General features: G+C 51.1%; 4 protein-coding genes across 6 annotated transcripts; 1 reads left to right on the top strand and 3 right to left on the bottom strand.

Annotated features, from left to right (window-relative positions):
- Window positions 1–13: 13 nt before the first annotated feature.
- On the bottom strand, window positions 14–9298 carry LOC136195678 (ankyrin repeat domain-containing protein 17-like). Of its 2 annotated transcripts, none has more exons than XM_065985097.1 (29): window positions 9131–9298; window positions 8088–8898; window positions 6892–6998; window positions 6632–6832; window positions 6474–6567; window positions 6319–6422; window positions 6171–6256; window positions 6033–6115; window positions 5903–5986; window positions 5726–5852; window positions 5413–5616; window positions 5303–5356; window positions 5138–5239; window positions 4639–4737; window positions 4511–4589; window positions 3790–4203; window positions 3343–3511; window positions 3205–3283; window positions 3078–3152; window positions 2917–3015; window positions 2162–2864; window positions 2022–2102; window positions 1827–1971; window positions 1726–1768; window positions 1337–1673; window positions 1179–1274; window positions 909–1087; window positions 787–858; window positions 14–705 (listed from the first exon to the last, which is right to left on the bottom strand). In XM_065985097.1, exons 2-29 carry the CDS (start codon window positions 8888–8890, stop codon window positions 262–264), a joined length of 5163 nt encoding a protein of 1720 aa, XP_065841169.1. In that variant the 5' UTR covers window positions 8891–8898; window positions 9131–9298; the 3' UTR covers window positions 14–261. The 2 variants fall into 2 exon arrangements, with proteins under 2 accessions (XP_065841169.1, XP_065841163.1); XM_065985091.1 differs by having other exon boundaries at window positions 909–1126; window positions 9131–9297.
- A 73-nt stretch (window positions 9299–9371) lies between these two features.
- On the bottom strand, window positions 9372–12338 carry LOC136195692 (uncharacterized). Of its 2 annotated transcripts, none has more exons than XM_065985109.1 (3): window positions 11796–12338; window positions 11654–11734; window positions 9372–11235 (listed from the first exon to the last, which is right to left on the bottom strand). In XM_065985109.1, the coding sequence occupies exons 1-3, from the start codon at window positions 12247–12249 to the stop codon at window positions 9425–9427; spliced, it is 2346 nt and encodes a 781-aa protein (XP_065841181.1). In that variant the 5' UTR covers window positions 12250–12338; the 3' UTR covers window positions 9372–9424. The 2 variants fall into 2 exon arrangements, with proteins under 2 accessions (XP_065841181.1, XP_065841190.1); XM_065985118.1 differs by having other exon boundaries at window positions 11654–11731.
- Window positions 12339–12443: 105 nt separating this feature from the next.
- Window positions 12444–15471, bottom strand: LOC136195742 (tomoregulin-1-like). Its single transcript, XM_065985190.1, has 7 exons — window positions 15369–15471; window positions 15264–15306; window positions 15176–15190; window positions 14858–15079; window positions 14490–14765; window positions 13538–13777; window positions 12444–12593 (listed from the first exon to the last, which is right to left on the bottom strand). The coding sequence occupies exons 1-7, from the start codon at window positions 15411–15413 to the stop codon at window positions 12571–12573; spliced, it is 864 nt and encodes a 287-aa protein (XP_065841262.1). The 5' UTR covers window positions 15414–15471; the 3' UTR covers window positions 12444–12570.
- On the top strand, window positions 15230–17360 carry LOC136195727 (uncharacterized). The gene is made up of 3 exons (XM_065985167.1): window positions 15230–15522; window positions 15931–16001; window positions 16159–17360. The coding sequence occupies exons 2-3, from the start codon at window positions 15935–15937 to the stop codon at window positions 17190–17192; spliced, it is 1101 nt and encodes a 366-aa protein (XP_065841239.1). The 5' UTR covers window positions 15230–15522; window positions 15931–15934; the 3' UTR covers window positions 17193–17360.
- Window positions 17361–17723: the final 363 nt, after the last annotated feature.

Raw genomic sequence — 17723 nt, 5'->3', positions numbered from 1 at the left:
CCACCCATCTGCGACCCTTGCTAAACACGCTGCTTCTCATTAGAACACAGGCAGAAAAAAACAATCATCACAACGAGAAAAACCCACTAACAATCTGTTCAGCGAAACGGAAAAGTCTCAAATGCGCGAGAACGATACACGGGGTGAGGGAGTTGCCTCCCACTGCACCGGCGAGAGAGAGAGAAAAAAAAGAAATAACAGATAAGAAAAAAGACTCACATCACGGTCGGGTAAACACACAAAAAAAAGAATCGAGGCCACTCAACTTCGCCTCCCCGCCATCTGATAATAAGGACTGGGCTCAACATAAATCGTACTTCCGCGACACGCGACCGGATAGAGAGATCGCCCTTGCATTTCAAAAGGCATCTGCGCGGGCATAGGAGCGCCGCTGTGCTGCGACATGTGCATGGATAATCGATGGGAAGGCGGCAGCGCTTCGGCGGGCGACGGCCGAAACTCGGATCGCGGTCGAGCCGACGGGAGTTTGGCATGAGACGATTGCGGTCGCGCGGTTAGCGAGTCCGGCGATTCAACGACGAGATGATGATGTTGGGGGAGGTGGTGATGATGACGGGGGTGATGATGAGACGGCGGCGGCGGCGGCGGCGGATAGTCGTGCATCGACGGCTGAGGCGGCGGCGGGGGAGCGTACGACGGACCGCGGAGATTTTCCAAGCCGCGGACGAGTTTCACGCGGGGACCCTAAAATAAAAAAAATTATAAAAAATTATATTTATTATTAATATATTAGTTATTTATTATTTATATATTCCCCATACGTACCATGGGCAATCCAAGAGAGTTGATCTCCGCCTCAGACATGTGCATAAGTCTCGACAGCGTCAATTCCTTTTCCTAGAGAACGGTCCAATAGTACTGATTATATATAACTCTCTTTGACTTACAAGCATGAGTCGAATGTACTTCTCGTCGAGACCCCAGCTCCTCAGCATGTGCGTCAAATCCTGCCTTGAATCGAGCGGCGGCAACGACTCCATGAGCTCCTGCGACCACACCTGTTGCTGGGCAACGAACGACGGCAACGAATGGGGCGCAGCGTGAAACGGCACCGAATGACGATGACCTGCGTAGGACGGACGCGGATCATAGTACGGTTCGGGATCTAATTAATTATTTAATTAATTAATTATATAACGTCGCCTATGTGAACGTACCCTCGGCGGGCGGACGCCAATTGGGAAGCGATTGGCCTCGCGGACGTTTGTAAATGGGCTGTCGACTATTCGTTGGCATTCCGTTTGGCCACGCGCCTATAATTCACGAAGCGCGGTAGAGGAGTGCACTAATGAATATATAGCAATTCTTCTTATACCTGAGTCGTGCATTCCGTACGGCGACATCTCGATGTCCTGCTCCTCCTGCGATATATACGAACTTCCCATCGATTCGACGCTCGACGCCGACGACATCAGAGGATGGTGTCGCGACGTCATCGTCGTCGTCGTCGTCGCGGCCGCCATGACGGCGGCGGCGGGCCACGAGTCGGATTGCGTGACGAGAGCGTGACGCATGGGCTTCGAATAGGCGTTGGCGAAATTGAGAGAGGGATGCTGCGACGGGGGCGGGGGCGCGGCGCTCATCATGCGCCCGCTGCTATCCGCCGAGTACGTTCGATTGACGGCGACCTCCTTTGGATGATAGGTGTCCGCCTTGGTGAAATATTCCTAATAGTTAATAATCTAATAATTGGATTAGGCTTACCTCTCGAGACCATGATTTGCCTGTCCACGATTGCATTACGCTCCTGAGCGAGAGAGAGAAAATCTATATTTATTTTTGGATTGTGACTATTTTTCTCTCACTGTCTCGTCTTTTGATACTGATCGTCCAACGTGCGCTTGACGTCGGCCGCGGAACTGCCGTCGTCTTCGTCGCGATCGATGTCATTGTCGTCGATTTCGTTGCCGTCCTGATCGACGCCTCCCGAATACGATCCAGAGAAAGGACCTAACGTAGTACATCACATCTAAATACGCTATTTTACCCTAGCAAAGTACCTGTACTCCACAACTGATGCGGATAGACAAAAAGCGGCTCCGTCTTGGGAAAATAATTCTGAGAATGAACATCAAGAGAACCTAATAAGAAAGAAAAAATAAATCTCTTCTCACGAGATGGTTACCCGCATTTCGAATACCTTGTCCCCTTCTCGATCTTTCAACGTCGCCGGCGTTGACCGGCGCCGCCCCGCCCATCTTCGTTCCAATCGCTCCGTAGCCGCCGAGCGGAATCTTCGGCCCCGACGGCGAATAAACCGACGTCCCCTCGGCCAAATTATCCGAACTTCCGCCGCCGCCGCCGCTACTCGACGCGCCGCCGCCGCTGCCGCCCGACGACGACGACGACGACGACGCAGCGAGACCGCGATGCTGATGCTGCTGCTGCGACGACGCCACCGAATGCCCCGGATGCATATCCACGCCGACGATCGACTTGGCGGGCGCGGAAATCGTTCGCGAAGCGGGACTCTGTCGACTCTCCCCCGTCGTCGTCATGTCGACGCCGGAATTCGACGGCATGGCCGGCGTGCTGGGACCGGGCGGCGCCGACGTCGTGCAAATGAGACGCGTGTGATGGAAACCGATGTCCGGGAATTCGGGTTCCGATGACGTTTTCTGTATGACGCGCGGCGGAATTAGGGACGAATTTTCCGTCGACGACGTCGACGACGACGTTGACGTCATTGCCGTCACGTGAGAGTCTTTTGTCGAGCGATGAGACGCCGTCGCCGCCGCCGCGGAGGCGGAGGCGGACGACGTGATTGGACGATGGGGTTTGAGTGGAGTGGGTTCGGTCGGGGGAAGGGGTCCCAATTCGGGAACCGAAGCGGGAAGCGAGATCTAATTAGAGCACGATGACGTCACGCGTGCGCATAGATTTCTTTTTTTTTACCTCGTTTGATTTTTGTTTCGCCGGTTTGACCGAGTTGTCCGATCGGCTGAGAGCCTCTTCGATCATCTGCTGGGCTTTGGCTACCGACTTGGGCGTTCCCTGTGATAAGAGAAAAAATAAATAAATAAAGCAATTATAATTACTACGTAGTTTGTTCTGACCTTGATTGTGACTATTCTGTCTTCGCTCTTTGAACTGGGCCGACGTGGTATGGTAATCTGAGCGCCCGATATTTCCTAAACCCAGAGAAACTTCCCATAGGAACTATATACATACATGGACTCTTACGCAAATCTGATTAATTCGCGATCCCCCCAATCCAAAAATTCTCCCGACCATCCCATTGGGCACAGATATCTGAATACACCTAAGAACCACGCCCCCTATCACTTCAATCCCCCCCAAAACCGAATCTCCCCCCCCTACTTTGTTCCCCTAAGCGGAACGACTTCCTGCCAGCCGGCCGACTGCGTGACGGCGAGCGGCTCGTGCTGCGACGGAATCCCCGTCGACGGCATAGTCGGCGGTGCCGACAGCGTCGACGTAACCGTCTGTTTCAAGTTGACGTCACCACTCGAGCCGTCAAAATGGGAAGCTAAAAAAAGACGGTTCTGTTGCGCCACGGCGGAGGTTCCGGTTTTATGCCCTCGGGGGGCTAAGCACTCAGCGCGACGGTAAAACGGCGCTTTCCTTCCTCCCCTCCCTTCCTCCCTCTCGTTCTTACGCACATGAATATGTACAAAACTGAGATATAAAAGCAAAGGAGAAATGCGTAACCTCGACCGCGAGACCTTATCAGTGACCCCCAAAGCCAACACGCGAAGAACGACGACAGAGGAGGAGGTCGGGAAAAAAAACCGCAGAATAATTCACCTTTCGACTCGACCATGTACGATCCGACGTCGTCGAACGATTCCGATTCGGACGGACTCTGCTGCCGTCGATCGAGCATCGACAGTCGCACCAACGGCTTGTGACCGCGCGACGACGACGACGACGACGACGACGACGACGAGGAGGAGGACGATGGCGGCGACGAAGGGAGAACGGGCGGCGCCGTCGAGATGACGGCGACGGCGGACGAAGTGACGAGCGACGGCGGCGAGGGTGGCGGAGATTCGGAACGCGTTTTGTTTGAGTTTGAGATGTCGTGCACGGCGGCGACGACGACGGCGGAGACGGCGGCGGGTTGACGACGAGAGCGACGATTGTTGTCGACGAGCGCGTCGTTGACGTCGTCGTCGTCGGTCGCCGGCGGAGAAAGCGACGACGACGAGGCGGGAACACCTGGGAGGAGAAGATGAAACATGAGGTCTCCCTCTGACTATGTGTGCGGAGTTGTTGTTATGGGGGGAATGAGTAGTCAAGGCGAATGGATGTATTATATGTGGGTGGGCAGGCGGATTAGCTTCCTGAAGCCCTAGCGCGTGCGCGCGCGCGGAAGCTAAACACATCCGTGCACTGTATACAAAGTCGCGTGCAAGGGTCAAGAGAGGTGTAAACGCTCGCTTAGGAAATTCTACGAGGCTTATTAGCGTTTCAGCTACGTTTCCCCCCCCCCCCCCCCCCCCCCCCTCAACATTACTCTACTTACCTTGATTCGTTTCCCCTCGCTCTGATCTTCCCTTGTGAGCTATTATTTCGATTTGTTCGCTTTTGTCGTCGTCCCAGTCCTTTTGTAAGATGGTGATCACCACTTTTTATCTATATTTTTTCTCTTGCCTCGTCTTGCGTCACCGTCTTGTCGTCGTCATCGTCATCTTCCTCGTCGTCGTCGTCCGCCGTCTTCTTCTCTTCTTCTTCCAGTTTCAATTTCTCCTCCTAGAATAAAAGAACCGTTTTCATGCAAAGTGAAAACAAATAAGAGCTCTCATGACGAGTCAATCCCAAACATCCTCGCTTATTGCTATTTACAGGGGCAACTTCCATCGGATATCTTCTCTCTATTTCTGAAGCCAACGACCACAGAGAACGCTTCCTATGTTGGCATCTACCCCAACCAACCCAGACTATATACTGCAGCGTCAGGTGGCTCCAACTTTCTTATAAATGAATAAAGAAACTCTATTCTCATATGCACGACTTTCCTACTATTCTAAAGCCTAAGCGTGGTGGAAGCCCTCACAATAGAGGATGCATCGTATTTGTGGGGGAAAGGAGGTGAAAACGAGACCGCAACAGCTTCGACACATTTCCAAAAAAAAAGGATATCCGTGCCTACCTTGGCTATTCTCCTCTTCTGCTTCTTCTCCTTCTTCTTCTCCTTGCGTCGCAACGCCGCCTTGCGCTTATTCTTCTCCTTCTCCTTCTCCGCGTCGATTTCCTACATCGTCCCCCCGAAACCCAATTAGAATCAACATACCAATCCAAATACCTGAACTCTGACCTGGACCAGCTCCTGTGCACTGCGTTCCGCGGCTTCCTTGCGTTGCGCTCGCGCCTACGTAGACGTAACGACGATCTAACGTGAAATTCTCTCCCCCCCTCCCCTCGTACCTGACTAATCAATTCCATGCACTTGGCGCGCTTTCTCTCCACGTCGTTCGCGTCGCGTTCGGGCGGAAACGGCGCCTGGAGCGTCTTCTGGCACTCCTCGTCCGACGGGCAGTGATTGATTCGTTTCAAAAGCCAATCGACGACGTCGACGTGACCGTTTCGAAAGGCGGCCAAAAGCGGCGTCGTTCGACGCTCGTCCGGCGACTAAAACACGAATAACTATTTTCGAAATCTCCCCCCGGGGTGCTTATGTTTCAAAAGAGATTATGTTTATTATCGTCGGGTTTTTTTTTCTCCGGGATCTTACGCTTACCATGCCTACGACTTCCATGTCGGCTCCTCGCTCGGCGAGCAGCGTTGCTATGTCCTTGTGTCCTTCGCGACAGCAGAGAAGAAAGGGCGGATAGCCTTTGCGAGAGCGAGTGTCGACGTTCGCCCCACTAGAAAATAATTAATTAATTAATCTGGATATAATAGATATTATATATACCGATTCAAGAGAAGTGAGACGAGGTCAAGGAAGCCTTTCTCCGACGCCAAAGTGAGCGGAGTCTCGGCGCATCCGGAATTGACTCTATGACATAGAAAAATTAATAATTAATAAATAGTCATCTTTGTACCTTGTGCTTGGAAAGGTGGCATTTACGCTGCAACCGTGATCGAGCAGAAGACGCACAATGCCCACGTGATTTTCCCGGCAAGCCTTCGTAAATCAATAAATCAATAATCTAAATCGAGGTTCACTGCTGCTGCTGCACCTGGAATAGAGGAGTGATTCCCGTCTTCGTGCGACAATCCTTATTGGCTCCGTGACGAAGCAGCAACGCGGCAACTTCCGTGTGACCTATTCATATAAGAAAATCAAGAAACAGCTTTTTTCCCCCCTATAGAAAAAGCAAGACTGACCCTTCCAACAGGCCATGAAGAGCGGCGTCTGGCCATAGTTGTCCGGCGTTTCGACGTCGGCACCGTAGCGAAGAAGAGTCTCCGCCACTTTGCTATGACCCTCTCTATACACAAAACACAATCACATTAATTATTATTTATATATTTATTATTGCCTAGTTGCTTCCATGAGAGGAGTGCAACCGGTTTTCGTCTGGTGATCGATGTTCGACTTGGATTGGAGCAGCAGCTCAACAACGTCAGCATGCCCTAAAAAATAAATCAATAATTATTGATTTTCTTCTTCTCCTTCTTCTTCTTCTTATATCCTTGCCTTTCCAGCAGGCGAGCGTGAGAGGCGTGTCGTCGTTACTTCCGGACGGCGTATCGAGCTTCGTTCCCTTGCTGAGAAGCAACCTGGTCGTCTCGTAGTGACCCTCGCGCGCGGCGAGCATCAGCGGCGTACATCCGGCTTTGTTCTGGTGTTCGATAGCCGAATGGTTGTCGAGAAGAAGACGCACGACGTCCACGTGACCTAGAAAAAACAATAAATATATAATCGATATTTAAATAAATGAATAAAAGGTCACTCGCCTTTCCAGCATGCTAGAGTGAGAGGAATGTTGTTCTCGCTTCCGGACGGAGTGTTCACTTTTCCGCTGTGCTTCAATATCAATTCCGCGACGTCGTAGTGACCCTCCCTAAAGGGAAAATCCATGAATATGATAATCGTGTTGCGTTCACATGACGTCATACTATAAATACGAATTTACGTAATACTAGTTGTACTATACCGCCGCTCGTGACGTCACCTATTTACTTTCCCGTCACAGGAAGATAAATACATAGTTCTACAGATTTATTCTTATGTCAGATGGAACCGCACGTCCCATCTGCTTCCGCGTGCATCCCTAACAATGCTACGTAGGAGATGGACAAAGTTCCATATGGAACCACGAAGGGCAGACCAAACATGCGGTGGCTTGTCTCGACGTAGACACCACGCGTCATTCCCAGGCTAAAACTACGCAAAAAGGAAAACCGCGAGACATCGAACGTCACACGATGCAATATCTGAATGAGTCAGACTAGAAATTCGATTGCGGTTTAATTAATTTCTCGCCGCCGCGCGGCGGGCAAAAAATTATGCCCTAGCAAGAAAGCGAGACCGCTGCAACTCGAGTTCACGGAAGCTGACCCATTAGCTAATACGTAATTAAAATTGATGTTCCACCCCTTTCTGCGACACTTTTCTTCGTAGACAGGTCCACTCCCTTTTCGTCTACGACTCCTCTACTTTCCTCGAAACGTGTCACTTCATTGGGAAGGCGGAATGTGTTTGAGTGCAACAGACACTATGAGACACTTGTGGTCTCTACATGAGACAGGGGGGAGAGGGGAGGGGAAAGGCGGGGGCAGCGACGTATAGACCACCAGAGTCACCAGACAAAAGGTCAGCTCAGAAAATGAAAGAACACATAGACATGCACATCATCCCAACTATTGACTGTATTGACAGACTGTGTGTGTAGACTGTACAACTCATGACTTTATATACCAATTGTCGTCTCTACATACCCCCCTGACTAAAGATTGTATTGGGAACTCTACCTTACCTCAACTAACTATGAATATAAATACTGATTGCATCTGAGGGAAACTCGACTACAGTCTACCATGAATCCTCTACCTACCTATCTCAACTACTGATTTATTATTATTGATTTATTTACCTCAGCTACTCTACATATCAGTATCACTATATAGATTCATTAACTGATTATTCTTACCTTGCGGCGAGCATGAGCGGCGTGCACCCGTCCTTCGTCCGATGCTCCAAATTGGACTCGTACCTCAACAGCAACTCGACGACATCCCGATGCCCCTTCCAGCAGGCGCTCGTCAACGGAATATCGTTATTGCTTCCACTCGGCACATTGACCTGCGCGCGCCGCTTCAACAGTCGCTCGGCGACGATCGTGTGCCCGCCGAGCGCGGCGAACATGAGCGGCGTGAAGCCCTCCTTCGTCCGATGCTCCAAATCCGCGCCGCGCGCCAACAGCAAATCGACGACGTCCACGTGACCCTTCCAGCAGGCGAACGTCAACGGCGAATCCATATTCGAATCGCTGTGCACGTTGAGAAGCGCGCCGTGATCCAATAGGAGCGCGGCGACGGTCACGTGACCAGCCAAAGCGGCGAACATCAACGCCGTGCAGCCGTCCTTCGTTCGATGTTCGACGGCGGCGCGACGACGCAGGAGCATGCGCACGATCGACTCGTTGCCGAGGGTGCACGCCCACGTGAGCGCGGAATCGCACGTGGTTTCCGTCGCCGAGTCGATGTCCGCGGCGCGATCGAGAAGGAATTCGGCGAGTGGCACGTGACCTTGGGAACAGGCTTCCAAGAGGGGCGTGTTTCCCGCCTTGTTGCGATGATTCACCGACGCGCCGCTGTCGAGAAGTAGTTCGGCGATTTCTTGCTTTCCTTGACGACAGGCGAGCGAGAGCATTTCGTCGAGACTCACGTCTTGGGGCGGGGCGACCCCGCCCCCGCTCGCCGACGACGACGACGAATCGTAGGTAATCGACATTTGGGTTCCTAAAAGGGGGCCCCCTTCGATTTAAATCTCGTATATATATATTCGTTTGCACTCTAAATTGAAAGGCTCGAGCTTTAAATGCGATTTCTACGGGTTGAGAATTGGCGTCGGTTTTTTCGCTTCCCCTCGAAAGGAGCCCCGATCTTCGCTTTGCGATAGTGCGCGTTTCGCGTTTGCGGTCGAAGGAGGCGTGCGAGGGAAGCGTCGCCACGTCGCGCTGTGCCGACTTACACTCGCTTTCTTCCGTTGGCGTGGCCAAGGCGCGACTTTTTCGTCGTATCGGCGCGCGGCGACGATACGACGAGTTCGACTATCGATCTACGAGACCCTGCTGCGATTGCGGAAGCGACGAGATGAAAGAGGGAAACGACGCGACGCGTGAAAGAAAGGAAAAGACAGACGGGCCGGGAATTTAGAAGAGGAAGTTTATTCGTACCGCTACCGGTCCCGGATGCGCACGTCATTCCCGAAATCACGCTGGGATCGCGTGGATCGCGGTTGGATTAATAAAATTAATTAATAAAATTATTCGTCAACGTCGTTTTTCGATTCGACTTCTCTTCCTCTCGGCGACGCGACCGCCGATTCCTTGCCGGCGTTCTCGGCCTCGGGACTCGCCACTTCGCTGCCGGAACTCTCGCTTCCGCCTTTGACGAGCGACACGCCGGCGACGACGCCGACGTGCTTCGAACGAATGTGCGTCTCGAGATTGCACGCCTTGGCGAACGTTCGCTCGCACACCTGACACTGATACTTGTGTCCCGTGTGCGTCCCAATGTGCGTGTACAACGTTGAATAGGCCTTGAACGAGCTGCCGCAGAAGCGACACACGTACGGGCGCTCGCCCGTGTGTATGCGCTGGTGCTCGTACAGATGCTGGGCGCGCGAGAAGACCTTTCCGCAGTCGGGGCACTTGTGCTCCTTGACCTGATAGTGCACTTTCAAGTGCGTTCGCATGTTGCAGGCCTGCGTGAACGATCGCCCGCACACTTCGCATTTGAATCGCTTCTCGCCCGAGTGAATGCGCCGATGGACCATGAGCCCCTTGCGCGCCATCACCTTGCCGCAGACGTCGCAGCACGCCTTGTCCGAGTCCTGGAGAATTTTCTGCGGCTTGCGACGAAACTCGGGCGGCAAATGCGACATGAAACGACGAATGCTCATCCGATGAGCGGGCGCCGTTTTAATCATACCGCGCAAATCGGAACCAGTGGTGCCGCCGTCCGCTATCGTAGCTGTCGTCGCCTCGGTCGTCGCCTCGGTCGTCGCCGTCGTCTCCGCCGCATTTTCCTCGCCCGTTGACGTCATAATCGTTTTCTCGGAATACTGAATATTGCGCATTCGCTGCTGTTGCTCCAAAGCGGAGACGGGCGTCGCGACGGCATACCCTATGGGAACAGGGCCGTATCCAAATTGCACCGCCGGCGGCGGCGGCGGCGGTAAAAAAAGCCGTTGCTGATGGTGTGCGTGATGATGATATTGATAATGCGGATGATGAGGATGACGAGGATCGATCATAGGCGGCGGCGGCGGAAGGCCTCCAAAGTAGAGCGGCCGATAAGTCGTCGGTTCAATTCTCATTCCTGTGGTATCCATTAAAGTGGGCGGCGGCGGCGGTGGCGGCGTCGGCGTCGGCGTCGCTGTAAAGCGCATAGGAGACGTCTTTGATTTATCGCTCATTGGAAGCGGTATGGCATATTGGGCGAGTATGCGCGACGCGTTTGCCTTCATGCCCAGCGAGAGTCGATCGATTTCGCCGAGTCGAGGTTCGAGCTTCGAAACGCCGTCGAGTCGCTTCATCATCTCATTAGCGGCGTTCAGCGAGGCGGAACTCGGAGACGATGACGTCGACGAAGACAACGGAGATTCAACGCCATCTCGATCGCCGTAGCGATTACGCGAACAGTCGACGAGTGCAGGTGGACGAGAAGAAGAAAACGCGTAACCGTTGCCCACAGCAACACCTTCCGGTCCGCCATCTTCGTCGTCGACGTCATCGAAAACAACGTCATTATCCGGGCAATCTCGATTCAAAATTCCCGCCGCTTCTTCTGCATCCGGGAACTGCGACGTAACCGCAGTGCCGGCGGCGGCGGCGGAGGCGGCGTCTGCGAGGCGCGAATCGAGTAGAATTTGCAAAAAGTCGCGCGTCTGTTCGAGAAGATGATTTCGAAGTCGTTCGACTTCGTCGCTGTCGAACGCGTACGCGGCGTCGGCTCGTATGACGACGCGCGCGTCGAGAACGATCGGCGCGTCCGGATCGGTTCCGGATGCGCGATCGAGGCGATCGCGTTCGCTGCTCGCGTCGATTCGACACGAAATTTCGATGGGGGTCACTGGGAAAGCAAAAAGAGAGATTTTACGATAGGGGGGGGGGGTGTTTCCGTGTGAGAGAGAGGGGGAATAGCCCCCGCGATTTGCATCGCGTCGGGGGGGAGGAGACGCGAGATCGGTTGCGACGGAAACTGCACGTAGGCTTTCGAAAAATCGTCCGTCGTCTGCAACGAATGCCGCGAGACGTAGAGCACACGCGTGGGGTCGCGTCGGAAAGTTTGCGCGGTTCGTTAGAGGATCAAAGGACCGTGCGCTACTCCTCCCCTCCCAGTTTCGCGCTTTTTTCCTCCCCTATCGTTTTCTACGCGAACGAGCTGAGTTGGCGCGCGCGCGCGAGAGAGACACACTCCCCGTCTCTCGTCCTCGTAGATGCGCGCGGGAACGGGGAGGGCTTCGCACTTGACTCAAGCGATATCTCACCTTCATTGGAAGGATCCATAGCCTCGCTAGCCTCTGCACGGTCTTCGTCGATCACGATAGCGTCCATAGGAGTAGCAACTGCTAGGCAAACTCGGTTACGCTCATCGGCAACAGTTCGCTTCACTAGAGACCCCATTCTTACCGGGTGCGGCGTCGGCAGACATCGGCGACAACGAGAATACGACGTATTGTGCGGGAAGCGCTAGCGGAACTTGTCGCCGAGCCGATGCAAGGTCCGTATGGTCGAAAAATCTGCGAACGTGCCGATTGAAAGCCGACCGGACAGGAAATCTTAATCGGGTGGGCGGAGTTTCGCGTGGCCACGCGTCCCCAGGGGAACGCTGATTGGTCGAGACGACGTTCACGTGCTGTCGCCTATTGGAAGGCTCGGAAATCGACCCATATCGGATGCGGTTTGCCACCGATTCGGATGAGAGCGGTGAATGGGAGTCGCGTGCGCGCGGTCGACTCCTTAGCCACGCATGACTGTATATGGTTCGAGCGTGCAAATTAGATGCGCGTTTACAATCGCAACGCTGCCAGTACCCAAATAACATCACGGCGATTCCGTAACGAATAATCATAGCGCAACGCATACTAACAACCTCGTCGCGCGGGCTTCTCTCTCGCGAGGAAATCGAATAGACAAGCGATTCTTGTTCTTTGTTTGTATGGCTCGCGCGCCACGCCTACTCGTGTCCGGTCCTTATATGGACTTATTGGTGTCTCTTCGTCGCGCGGCGAGCGGCTGACGATAATCCGCTCTCGCGACGCGCATGGAAACGGCACGTAGACAAAAAAAACGATTCGCGTTAGACTAGAGCATAGCAAAACAACAGAAACGAAACGGCGGGAATTCTTAGAAAGCACGCGCGCTAAAGTACAACGAAGTCCGCGACTCGATGATCGCAAAAGGTCTATTCGACGACGTCGCTCTCGTCTATGCAAAAACGAGAAGGAATGATAATCAGTTTTGCATCGTTCTACAATAGACGGAGTGGGGGGGGCCCAGTGACGGAAACTACATCCCCATCCTCTGTAACCAGACAATGCTAAAAATATTACGAGCTAAACCACAATCAACGCAAGCCATAGGAAGTGTCAGTTCAACGTCAAATCGGTCGCGAGCAGGCGGGGGAAACTACCGCTACCGCCCAAGTCGCCCCTCAATTTCTCCAGTCTGCCTCTAAATGACGTCTTAGTAACCGATTCCGCGGGGGAGGAGACAGTACGCGCACGCGAAATGTCTGTGAGAAGACGACTTTTTTTTGCTGCGCGCGCGTATATATGAAATCAAAACCGCTAGAGGACCACAATACAGTTATAGAAAAAGAATTGTGTAAGGCCTGACTAAGAGAAACTCGCGAAGTGTGACTGACCAAACAGATTATAGGGCGGAACTCACAGTGACTAATATTAGATACAGCCTTTTAGGACTAAAGGTGATAAGGCGGCTCTAGCTTAGGCCATGCAGAGAAACGAAGCGTGGACTGTGAGGCAACAAAACAACGCCGTAAAGAAAGCACTTTGACTTTTCAGCTATGCCTTGTCGCTTTCATCAGAGTAAACTTATAAGTTTCTTTAGAAACTTTACCAGTCACTTCTTCAGACCTGATAATTAAGAAGGAGCTACGCGACGGGGCCCCGGTTGAGGTTAGGTTTAGGTTAGAACTGACACTAATTCCAACGCCATTTCGACAAAAATAAAACCTCATCATCAGAAGGGGAAACTACTGTACGCGACTCTAACCGAATAAAGAAAGGAGTTCGAAAGGAGGAGCCACAGTCTAATGAACTCTTTGGGAAACGAAGAACGCAAACGTGGCCAAATAATCTACTACCCCCCTATCTCTTTTCGACTCTGTACGAGTCTATGCGACTTACCTTCGCAGCGACCGTCCTTTGCTTTCGTTATCGACGTCCGCTTCTTGCAGGCGGCCGCGTCCAAATAGCATCCGTTGTCGTACGACGCGCCGTCGTCGCCGCACACCGGCTCGACGTCGTAGTCGTCGCACGACGATATGCACGCGCATTTGCCGACGCCGTCGACCGATTCGACGCACTCTTGACCCTGACCCATGCACTCTAGCTCGTCGCAGGACATTTCCACCGATTCACGTGGTTCTATGTAGAAGAAACGTAGTCTCTTCATAAGAGAAACATTCTTTTTTTTGGAGGGAGAGGGGGAGGGGAAGGGTAGAACGTCGACTTGGGAGGGCGATTTTGTCACACGCGTTTGCGGTTTCTTCCCTATAGTCGACGTTTATGAAATCACAAGCCATTGCAGTCGGAGGTCAACATGCCATGAGAACATGTTGGTACAAATACCGCGGAAAGTGAACAAGGGACTTATGCATACGGACGGTCACGCGCCCCCCGTCCCTTCTGTTTGCTTATCTATTTCGGGGACAGTGCACTCAAACGAGATGGATATTTCGACTTCGATCGTGGGAGTACTACATGAAGCATGTAATGCATAGCAAAGATCAACACAAAGGAAGACAAGTAAAGTCTACCTCCAGCTGAGAACCCAAAGGAACGTACGTACGTGCAGGAACGTCGACACTACAAAAGACATGCCGTACGTCACGCTTCTTGGGGAGAACTTGACTTGGGTGCAATATAACGTGATAGATAGATACTATGTATGACCGTGTAATGGATAGACATGACGTCGTATCAAGACTTAATACAAAAGATATAGGAGGAGAAGGAAGCTAGGGAGGTGCTATACAGTAATTACCAAAACAATGCTATTCTTTTCTCTCTCTCTCTCTCATAAAGGGGAAGGATACTTAGGGGGTCCCCCCTTATGTGTCCTATGCATGTATCTCACCACAGGCGTAATAATACGCGACGTTGATGTCCATCTTCTTCTTACACGCGTCCGCTTTCAATTCGTTCTCGTTCGAATAGGTGACGCCGTTGCTGCCGCAGACGGGCCAGTAGACGAACGAGAAGGCCTCCAGGCACGTGCACGTGCCGTCCTTCGAGCAGACGCCGTGGAACGGACAGTTGGAATCCTGCGTGCACTCGTTGAAGACGACCTCGTCGTTCTCTTCGTCTACGACGTCTCTGAGTTCGGGTAAAGCGTCGGAAAGATCCGCTTTCGCTATATATAATAATGATATTTATTTATTGATTTATTATGCCTTCTCGCGTAAGACATATATATAATTTTATTTATTTATTTATTTATTTTGCCTTTTCTTGCTGCTTTGCAATCGACGTAGCCGAGTTCTTCCGATGGGCCTCGATCGGTTTGCTCGATTTCGTTTCCGTCCAAATCGACGCATTTGCAGTGACCGGTCGAAGGGTGACACTGCGACGCCGAGAACGATCCGTCCGGATCGCACTCAACGATACCGCAGCCAATCATGTCAGAACACCTCGCCTTGTCTTCCGCTCGCTTCATTTGACAAGGTGCTACAAGAAAAAATTCAATTCAAAATAATCAAATTAAAGGTATGTGGAATTTTGTTTATTTTGTGACGTGTTTGCTAGAAGGTGAAAGGGACTTACTCAGTGGCATTTCGACTTCGTCCGATCGATTTGGAGAGACAGAAACGCCGTTAGAGAACTTCGACATGCTTTTCTAAAGCAGAACTACCTTCTACGCCGTGATTGGTGTTCATATCGGGGAACTGAACGGCCTAAGGAGAGGAAATTTCGCTTTCTTCCGGCGAATTGCACTCTAAAACGCGTTCACACGTACCAGAGTCGTCACAGCAACGCACAGAATCGCCAGTAGACCCGTCATTTCACTTTTCGTACCTCTTTGAGATGGCGGTGAGACTGCGCATGACAAGGCGCATACGTGACGTCACTGTATCGAAAAAGACAGGAGAAAGACAGCCGGATTAAAAAAGGCAAGCGTGTCTTGTCTCACTCTTTCTTGCAGACTCCAGCGACAACTGAAGTCATCCGGCAGGCCTAGCCGGGTCCCCCGACGGGGACAACGATGCTAAAACGACCAGTCGCGACATTGTCGATACTCACACTTCCTTTCCTTTCCTTTGGGTCCTCCTTTACAGAAGAGAAACAGTCGAAAAGGCAAAGGAAATCTCCTCATCGCGTCGGTCGTTTTAGCATCGTTGGCATGAAAGTGGGAGGAACCGTACCCGGTCAAATGCCAATTCAAAACTACGCGCAGCTAATAAGTGTTAGGAGAATGCAGAACTCCATCGCATCTAAACGAATTATACGCTATTTGTCAAATACTAACTTATTTCATTGCCAAAAATAGTAACGATAACTCATGCTATTTTCTGTTGCAGTTCAATGTCTGGTGAACCGTCGACTAACGCATCGTCAGCACGCCGTGAAATCTCAGAGCTGCTGCAAAACGGTAGGATAGTATTAATGTTATTACTTGAAACTGTGGTAGTTGTAGGCATAGATATATGAGAGAGGGATCCCTTTTCACGTGATATTTCTTTACTATGCTGTAGGGGTCCGGTGCGCGGAAGGGTTATTGCATTATATTTTTCTTTTGTTTTTTCTAGCTGTGGAGTGGATACATAGCATATTGGCTTCATTTCCTATGCATTGTTACAAATTTGTATCTATGAACGTCTGCTCTGCTGAGTTAAGTCAAGCTTCTAGTGCATTTCATTTCGAAAAAAACGAAACGATTCCTTTGTTTGGAACTGATGGAGTATTTGAAACTCCGACGAAGGATTTTTTTCTGAAATTAGATGCAGATGCCTTGGACCGTCTCCATGATGCCACAAGACCGAAATTCCTCCAGACATATAGTCGAAATGTTCTGAACGCTGGCGGAGAAAAGGAGCATGAAAAAGAATTAAGAGTGCTAAGAGAACTAATTGGGCCGTTGTGTGGGGGAAAGTGCCTTGTATCCACCCACGGAAAGCCGCCTTCTACTACTCGTCAATACACTGGCGTCTTTGAACCTGCTAATCTTGGTATTGGCAACTACAACACGTGGCACGGATTTCTTGACGCTGTTGCAAAGCCGGGCGGGTCCCTGAGCGAAGTGATACTTTCTTTGTCTCTGTCTGACAGAAACGAAGAAGAAAGTTCAGCTGAACCATCTAGTGACAACGAAGAAAGTTCAGCAGGCAAAGCTACCCGCCAATTGTCTCACTCGTCTGATGGAGACGGTTGCCCTCTTGAGTTCAAGCTCAAGGTTTCTGAAAAAGGTCTCAGTCAAGCCGCTGCAGAAGCGATAGTGTATTCGTTTGTTCATCACAATCGACATCCAAGTCAGTCTTCTCTCGTGCCGAATCTCTTGCTGGACGATAAATCGTTCTATATTGTGATGTACGACTGTGTCGCCGACGTTTTGCTTATATCTGACGAAGTGATGATTGTTTCCGATCAGACTCACATGAATCACATACTCTTGCTTTGGATGATTCTACATCATAAAGTCATCTTGAAAACGACGGAGCACTACAAGAATCTTAAGTCTTTTTGCTCTGGATTTCGAGAAGAATGCACAAGATGTAAGTGGCTGTCTCACTACGAAAGTCTTCAAGACTATGATCAAATATCAATACCAAAAAAACAGCCATGACATGACAATTAGCGATTTATCTTTCTTGTGTTGCATATCGTATAGTACAGCTTTTTGGTAGATGTTGGTAGATGTCAGTACCCCGTAATTTATGACTTCATAAGGATAGAGAGGTAGACAGATATGAATTTGCAGAAAATATATATTTTGTGGGAGTCTCGTCTTTTATAGGACTAGTGTTATTCGGGAAACCTGAGCGAAGGGTTTAGACAGGCAGAGGCCAAACGTTGTCATTGAACGTCAGCTGAAATCTGCATGACGCTGTGTAACAGTTCTCGTGCAGACTTCTACAGCGAGATTACTCTGGTACTAGAAAGAAACCATGTTTTTTCTTACACCCTGCCAAATTTGCCTATTTTGGACCTCGGTGAATTTTTTGCTTCTGTGCACTACGAGATTATTTTGCAAAGCGCTTAGAATTTGAAGCGATTCTGTCCTGCAGCTGTGAAGAAAATCTGGACGCAATTTAGCAGCGTCAAAAAGAAAAGGGGTTGACTGCTGTGACGAGGTCAGGGTGCTTTCGATGCAGAA

The sequence above is a fragment of the Oscarella lobularis genome, chromosome 1 (assembly GCF_947507565.1).
Source record: "Oscarella lobularis chromosome 1, ooOscLobu1.1, whole genome shotgun sequence".
Classification (NCBI taxonomy): Eukaryota; Metazoa; Porifera; class Homoscleromorpha; order Homosclerophorida; family Oscarellidae; genus Oscarella; species Oscarella lobularis.
This window is presented reverse-complemented; position numbering and strand designations above follow the sequence as displayed.